This window comes from Sciurus vulgaris, assembly GCF_902686455.1.
Source record: "Sciurus vulgaris genome assembly, chromosome: 15".
Classification (NCBI taxonomy): domain Eukaryota; kingdom Metazoa; phylum Chordata; class Mammalia; order Rodentia; family Sciuridae; genus Sciurus; species Sciurus vulgaris.
The window spans coordinates 55995969-56004282 of NC_136476.1; the positions used below are offsets into that span (position 1 = coordinate 55995969).

The following is an 8314-nucleotide window of genomic DNA, read 5'->3' on the forward strand; positions in this document are numbered from 1 at the left end:
TGAGTGAAAGCCTCTGCCCTCAGGGTAGTCGTCTATAAAGTCAGAAGCTCTCAGCCTGTCTAAACATCTTCCCAAAGGAAAGCAAGCAGAAATGAGAGCTACCGACATTTTTGAGAGCTGCTCAAAGGTTGGCATCTAAAGACATATTTTTTTCTAACTTCAGAGTCCAAAAGAAGGAGGAGGATATAGATATTCCTCTCTTAAGATTTTGTGGCAGCTCCCTTACAAACTGACTTACTAGTCATACCTTTTTAGCATCCTTAATGGTTAATATTTGGTTATTTTGTACTTACATAATATATAATAAATTGAGTAATCTGTTTTGAAAACAAAAATGCTTAATGAATAAGTATATGTGGTATTTCTTCCCCATTATCAAAAGGTTTCATGAAGTCTTCAAAACTCTAGCAGAAAGTGATGAGGGGAAGTTACATGTGCTAAGAGTTATGTTTGAGGTTTGGAGGAACCATCCACAGGTAAATTATTTAATTAAACATGTTGAAGCTCTGATTAGGTATAATGACAAGCAATTAAGTGTTGTTTTCATTTGTAAAACGTGAAATTTGACTCTGCTTATAGAATGGTATTAAAATTTATGAATTTTTTTGATGCTGTGAATGATGTTTGATTTATTCTTAAAAGTGTAAGTGTTAAAATTGGTTTTGAACTATAATATCTCAATACATTTTAAATGTTCAGTAAGAATGCTTGTTGCTTAGTAGTCTACTAGTTTGGGAGGAGACAGTTGTCTGTTCTATCCAGTTTCTACAAATAAGTACTATATTTCTCAAACTTCAGTATAATTGCTTTTGTACTGTGTATTATAAAAAGGGATTTAAAAACTTTCATAAGACAGTTAAGTCTTTCTATGAAAAAATATATTTTGGGGATTCAGGTGAAATTATATACGTGTTTTGTACAGGCATTTTCATCTAAAATTTTTTTTAACAATTATCATTTAGAGTTTTTTTTTTCATTCAATCTTTATTAATATTGTAGTATGTCTTACATTACTAGAACCAAGCAGAGGGCAGAATAAGTCTTAAGACATAATGATCAGATTGATCAATTCCCTTGCCACAAAAGATGAATTATTAGCCCTGTTTTACTTTTGTAGGGGTAGTATTATTTTGGCTACTACTAGGTGATTTACTCGAGAGATTCTTTTCTCCTTGTAGATGATCGCTGTCCTCGTGGATAAGATGATTCGTACACAGATTGTTGACTGTGCTGCAGTAGCAAATTGGATCTTCTCCTCAGAACTGTCTCGTGACTTTACTAGGTTTGGAGTTCATGTATAAGGGACCTTATGTAGGGCTGGGGATATAGCTCAGTTGGTAGAGTGCTTGCCTTGCATGCACAAGGCCCTGGGTTCAATCCCCAGCTCCAGCGGGGAGAAAAAAAAGGCCATATGTATATCAATTCTTAGAGAACACAAACTCTATAAAATAACTCATAAAAATCCATAAGACATAAAAATCCATCACAGTGCTTTAACTCTTCATTGTATCTGTTGTTGCCAGAGGATACTGGTATGAAATATACTGAATCCTTAGGGCTACAGGGTATGATCAAATGTGTGATCAGCCAAGTTGATGTTCACAAATGAAGCCAACAGAAGGGCATTCTCAGATTTGCAAACACTCAGAAAACTGACCACCCACGAATGTGTTAACCATTATTCTGAGTGATTTACCTTCTCAACTCATGCTCACAACACCCAACAGGAGGTTCGATAATTGTCCACATTTTACAGAATAGGAAAATGTCACAGAATGCTTAAGTAGTTTGCCCAGAGTCACATAACCAAGTGCAGAGCCAAGATTCAGACCAGGCCTTCTAGAATCAGTTAATTGCTCAAGAGCACATCTGTTCTTCAACACCTAGCTCAAGGATTTCTAACTGCAAAGCCTTTGCTGACCCCTACCAGAGTCAGAGTGCTCTGCTCTTTTGTCCTATCTGCTAACATTCTAAGACTTGGAGTTTTATGAACAGATTACTATGTTATCTTCTACTTAAACTGTCATCCAGGCCAAGATTTGTAGAAGGAAGTACTATTCTGTGCTGTATCCTGATGTTAGGAGGCCTAGTTTATACACATAAAAATGAGCGGATATTTTAAAAAGTAAACCACTTATTTTAAAGTACCTGCAAGCTGATCCTCACTTTTTGTGCTATTTGATGATAAAGATAGCTGACAAATTTATCTCATTCTTAAAGCCTAGCAGTTGATAGCCATTATCAACTAATGAATTTCCGAAATCTCCCAAGGGAATTGGCTAAGTACTGAAAGGATGTGAAATGAACCTCAGATTAACTTCCAATGCTTACTGTTGACATTTAGAACAGAGAAATGTATTTCTCGTAATGTTAGTGGTTTTCATAGTTTCCACTTCAGTTCAGTGAGTATGTACATGTCATATAAGGGACAGAAGTAAGAAAAATGGCAAGGATAGTATTGTCCTTGGCGAGCTTCCTTGAGTCTGCTTGAGTCTAACGAGTGGAGATGGATGCTTGCACATCATCATAAGTGTTGCTGGAGAAATATGACTGTGCCCAATGAGGGGAAGCTGTAGCAGCCCTTAAGGATGGAATAGATTGTAGAATTTGAGGGGGTTTATTGCCTATAAGCATAACCTGCCATACATTAACCAAATGCCATATTTCTTTAAGACTGTTTGTTTGGGAAATCTTACACTCTACAATTCGTAAGATGAACAAACATGTTCTCAAGATCCAAAAAGAGCTAGAAGAAGCTAAAGAGAAACTGGCAAGGCAACACAAACGGGTAAGTCTTGTGTCGATTTCAGAATGGTTAAAGAAGGTATGACAGCACCTGGGGAGAATGTTCAAAGACGAATACTTGGTGGTAATTCATTTCGTCTTAGTCCAAGTTCTATAGCCTTTTCTAGAAGCAGAGGGGATAGAATCAGGTCGTTTGTTTGGGCTGTCGTACTGCATGTTGTAAGCCATGAGCTTTACTTGTCCCTAGTTTATCATCTCTGGATCAACTTCTTGTTTGTACTTCCTAAAAGGGAAGAGGACACTTCATTTCTGAGTCTCTGGTGCAATGGGGAAAGGGAGAAGATTGTAGATGCTTATCACTTCCTCAGTACTTTGGAGAGGGATGGAACAGACACTCCCTAGTTTATAAAAATAATTCTCATAGTAATAAAATGTTTAGTATTTTAGCAGTTTTGAGGGAAATCAGGGAGCTGACTGCATTCTGTGACGTTGCATAGTAGCACTTGTATTCTCCATGACAATACTTTCCAGTGTTAAGCATGTTTACCGAAGTAGAACGTGGGGAAAATGTTGAATGACCTGTGAACCTACAGGAAGTTTAAGTGCTGGTGTCCATGTAGACAGAAATATATACATAAGGGAATGTAAACATACACTCACAAACCTAAAATACTATAAGGTAAATGGTATTGTCCCATTTTTTAGACATATAAATTGAGGCTCCAGAAAACATGCTCCAGATCATATAGCGTGTAAATGACAGGGTAGAGATTTTCACACATGCTACAGTGTTCTCTGGAAGTTTGCTAAAATACAATAGCTGCTAGCACATGTGACTATTTAAATTTTAAATTGGCTGAAATTATTTGAATAAAGTTTAAAATTCCCTTTCCTTGTTGCACTGGCCACTTGCATTTCAAGCGCTCAGTAGCCACGTGTGGATAGTGGCTTTTGTAACTGGCAGTGTGGATTTTTGTAGCATTTCCTTTCTGGCAGAAAGATTTGTTGGGAATGGTACTCCAGCCTTACCTTAGTGTAGAACTAGGAAGACAAATGTGCCTGGGTGCTTGGAACATAAGGAAGACCCCCTAACAGGTGTGTGTTAGAGGTAAAATCAGAGTGGTTCTGATAGTTTTGCTTCAAGAATGGGAGATGCTCTCAAAGACAGGCCTTAGCAGTAGAGTAGTATCTAGAGGGATTACCAGGCCTTCTAGGTCCTGTGCATGACACCCACCTTCATGCTAAAAGAAACCTGGTATGTGACATACCTAGAGCCAAGTGCTGCTCAGCCATCTGACCTCTCACTTTCCCTTCCTCAGTACAATGAAGATGAATGATGGATTTTCTGCCTTATTTTACAAGCCTAATAAACAAATGCTGTATATTCTTCTCCAAGAGTACTGCTTTAGCAACTCGTCAGTAGGCATTTTTCTGTTTTTCTCTTTCTCAGCATTTTTATTGGTGCATTATAGTTGTACACAGTGGTGGGATTTGTTGTTACATGTTCGTACATGCACACAACATAACAACAGAATCTGCCCAGTACCACTTGCAGCACTTCCCCCGCCTTGCCTGCCTCCCACCCCTTGACCCCTTCCCTCTGCTGACTTCTGTTTGATTTCCCTGAGATCTGCCCCCACTTTTCTTTCCTTTTTCCTCTCCAGCTTCCACATATGAGGGAAAACATGCTTCCTTTGACTTTCTGAGTCTGACTTTTTTCACTTAATATAAAGGTCTTTAGTTCTATCCATTTCCCTGCAAATGACATAATTTCATTTTTACTTATAGCTGAATAAAACTCCACTGTGTATATAGACCACATTTTCTTTATCCATTCGTCTGTTGGTGGACACCTGTGCTGGTTCCATAGTTTCTGGCTGTTGTGAATCGTGCTGCTATAAATGTGGGTATGCGTGTATCACTGTCGGATGGTGACTTTACACTTCTGCAGGATGAATACCTAGGAGTGGAATAGCTGGGTCATGTGGTAGTTCCATGTCTAGTCCTTTAAGGAGCCTCCATACTGATTTCCATACGGTTATAGCAATTTACAGTTCTACCAACAGTGTAGAAGTGTTTGTTTTCCTCCACATCCTCTCTAGCATTTATTATCATTGTATTCTTGATGACTGCCATTCCTGATGGTATGAGATGAACTCTTAGTGTAGTTTTGATTTAAATGCCGAATACTCTTCAGAGGAAGTTGGAAGAAATTATTAAAGCTATGTATAGGGGTAGATTGAACCCACTATTATCAGCAGAGTCTTGAACAATCTGCTTTGAATTATTGCATGTCAGTTGAAGCCATTTCTTATTCTGATGAGAACGAGCAGCCTGGGCTATGAGCCACAGGAGGGCCTGTCCATCTTTTCCACATGGCCTGTTAGGGATGAAAGATAAACAGGGTACTTCCCTGTTCTTAACTGCACACAGCATTAGGCAGTGTTATTTTATAGTCAACACCCCCTCTGCTGTTACCAAGACAAGCGTCACTGAATTTAAGAGTCTATTTTTAAATTTTTGAGATAGGCTCTATCTGAATTGATTGAGGCTGACCTCCTGCCTTAGCCTTCCAAGTAGCTGGGATTACAGGCATGTTCTCAATAGAATACAGGTCTTTAAACAGCATGTGACCTGACAGAATAAAATCCTTCCTCTTCTTTAATATGGGATTCAATACACTGGATTTATAAATATTTTCCTTTTGTTTCTGTGCCCTATGCAGCGAAGTGATGATGACGACAGAAGCAGCGACAGGAAAGATGGGGCCCTTGAGGAGCAGATAGAAAGGCTGCAGGAGAAAGTGGAGTCTGCACAGAGTGAGCAGAAGAACCTCTTCCTCGTCATATTTCAGGTAACTTGGTATGGCACATTGACATAAAGGAATCAATGCATTTCTTTCATTTTAAAAACATTTTTAATTATGAAAGGAATGCATGCTTATTTACAGAATAGTTTTAAGAATACAAAAATTTACAAAAGAAAATGTCAGTATTTGGAGGCCACCATGTATTCTCAGTTCTGTGCCATGTACTTAACATTGAAATGCCTGTTTCATGTTTAATTATTCCCTATTGTTGATGATTTAGGTGATTGTTTTCCATCCTGAGAACATTTTTGTTCATAGTATCCTCCTAACATTTCTGATTATTTTCTTAGAGGTCCAGAAATAATATTACTAGGATATTTAGACATTGAATCTTTATGTATTGCCCAAAAGAACACATCAATGCAAATTATTACTGGTTTCCTTTTCTAGATTGACAGTATTCAGTGAATCATGAGTTAGGAGCACACAGCACAAAGACTGGGTAGAACAGGCCATACTTGGAGGCCTCTGTCATGAGTTTGTTTCTGAAGTATAAAATTATCCCTCCAATACTTCACCTCATTCCTCCTTTCCAGCGTTTTATCATGATCTTGACTGAGCACTTAGTACGATGTGAAACCGATGGAACCAGCGTATTGACGCCATGGTATAAGAACTGCATAGAGAGGCTCCAGCAGATCTTCCTGCAGGTTTGTATGGAACATTGTTTAATGATAAACACTATATTCTCAGCCATAAAGGTTTTCCCATTTAAAAAAAAAATCCTTGCCAAATTTGCAAGGTTATGTAGTAACCTGTAGGCCCTTTAGTTTATTCCATTTGCTGCTATTATTCATCAAAAAATTTAGGTTTAAATTGGTTTATTATCACATAGACTTCTAATTGCCATTTCCTCTGCTTAGGATCTCAAATGTAATTTAAAATAGATTTTTTTAAAATTCTAAGTAAATAGTAATTGGATTTATAAAAGTACTTAAAATTTTCATGTTTAGATGATAAAGTACCCACAGAAGCATGGTAAGCTGAGGTCTCTGCAAAAGAAATATGGCAATACCTGCTCTCAGCTACATTTAAGTTAGAGAATGGAGCAGATTCTTTGTGTCTTCAGACACAAACCCACTAAACTAACCCACTAAATCTTCATTTGTTCTAGAAAAATGATTAATGCAGAAGTCATTAGGAGTTCCTCTAGATCCTCTAGATTCTTTTTTTTTTTTTTTTCCCTTTTTTATTCACTGACAATTTAAAAGATTTTAATCTATAAGAATCCCTGAGTACATTCAGGTCTACCTAGGAACACTTACAAGTTCCCCTCCACCCCAACGTTTTCAACTTTCTCAGTTAGTATCTGGGCTGCTTTTTAAAAAGTCCTAACACATTATGTCCTGACTAGTGGGGAGACCTTGCTGCACTAATCCGTACTAGTAGTAGCCACAAGCAGGTGCTGCTGCCACGGCCTGGCATCATGAGTTACACTTAGGACAGGCTGGTAACGACTGCATTGTTTAGAAAACTGTTGGACGTCCCTTCTTTCGCGTTTCCCTGTCCATTCTCATAATGCTGGGGTTTGAGGAGTCTGTTAGTCCTGTCAGTATGAACTACTTTATTTTTCCGACCTCCTCTTCTCACTCCACAGTGTGGGTGGGCTGCTGAGGGAAATGTTCTGCATGATTGCTTACATGCTCTTCCTGACCTGAACACCCCTTTTCTGTGTCTGCAGCATCATCAGATAATCCAGCAGTATATGGTGACTCTGGAGAACCTTCTCTTCACTGCTGAATTAGACCCTCATATCCTGGCTGTGTTCCAGCAGTTCTGTGCTCTGCAGGCCTAAGGGTCGGATTTTTTTTCCCCTCATGTCAAGATTTTTTTTTTTTAAATATCTTAAAATAATTTGTCTTATTTTTGATGGTTTGAAGGCTTGGTTTCGTGTAATAAATAGCCTTCGCTTCTTAAAGGAAACAAAGGGGAAGAAGGACAATGAGGAATATGAAACTACCTTTAATTTCCCTTAAAAAGCAAATATTTCTTAATGATAACAATGTGACAATGACCATGATGTATTATATATGTGACAGATACAACTTTTCTGTGATCATTTGATATGTTTTCTCCTTAGGGCACAAAGCAACAGGTCTGAGGTATGTGAAACACTAGTGGTCAATCTTATGTTATAAAGTAGTAAATAGGACTGATGGGTTTATTACCAGTTAGCATAGCTTTTCACAGCTCATGGATAACCTTGACATGGCTGAAATAAAACTAAAAGTATGTTTTTTAAACTTTGGTTATTTCATGATTTATCATCTTAGTTTTTTTTTAAAATTAATGATAAGGCGATACTTACCTCCAATTGAAATTGTCCTCAAAATATTTTTAAGTATTTTAAAATAACTATTTCTTAGTATGTAAAATAGTTTTACCACTATTTCGAGTGGTGGTACCCAAATTTGTCCATACCAAGTTACCTGGGAATCTTGGAAATTTTTTTAAAAAACTTAAAACCACAATCTCCAGAGGTAAAAGATGAACATCATTAGTTCTTAAAGCTCCCCAGGTGATTCTAGGTTGGGGAACCATGATCTTAGACATCTGGTCATTGCCTGCAGCCTCAGAGGGATTTGTCCAAGATCATGTAGAGAGCCACATGCTAAAATGGAACTGGACATAGATTAGCTAAAACTATACTTGGAATTAGATGTCAGCTTGGGTTTTGTCTCTGTGTATCCTGATTCAAAT

General features: G+C 37.8%; 1 protein-coding gene across 2 annotated transcripts in view; it reads left to right on the forward strand.

The window, feature by feature from the left end:
• Nucleotides 1–7482, forward strand: part of NCBP1 (nuclear cap binding protein subunit 1) — a 34211-nt gene extending 26729 nt beyond the window's left edge. For both annotated transcript variants that reach the window (XM_079113308.1, XM_079113309.1), the window contains 6 exons: nt 383–476; nt 1179–1282; nt 2674–2788; nt 5471–5599; nt 6151–6264; nt 7296–7482. In XM_079113308.1, coding sequence (XP_078969434.1) covers nt 383–476; nt 1179–1282; nt 2674–2788; nt 5471–5599; nt 6151–6264; nt 7296–7409 — 670 coding nt within the window. In that variant the 3' untranslated portion in view covers nt 7410–7482. The remainder of the gene's footprint in view (nt 1–382; nt 477–1178; nt 1283–2673; nt 2789–5470; nt 5600–6150; nt 6265–7295) is intronic.
• The last annotated feature ends 832 nt before the right edge of the window (nt 7483–8314 follow it).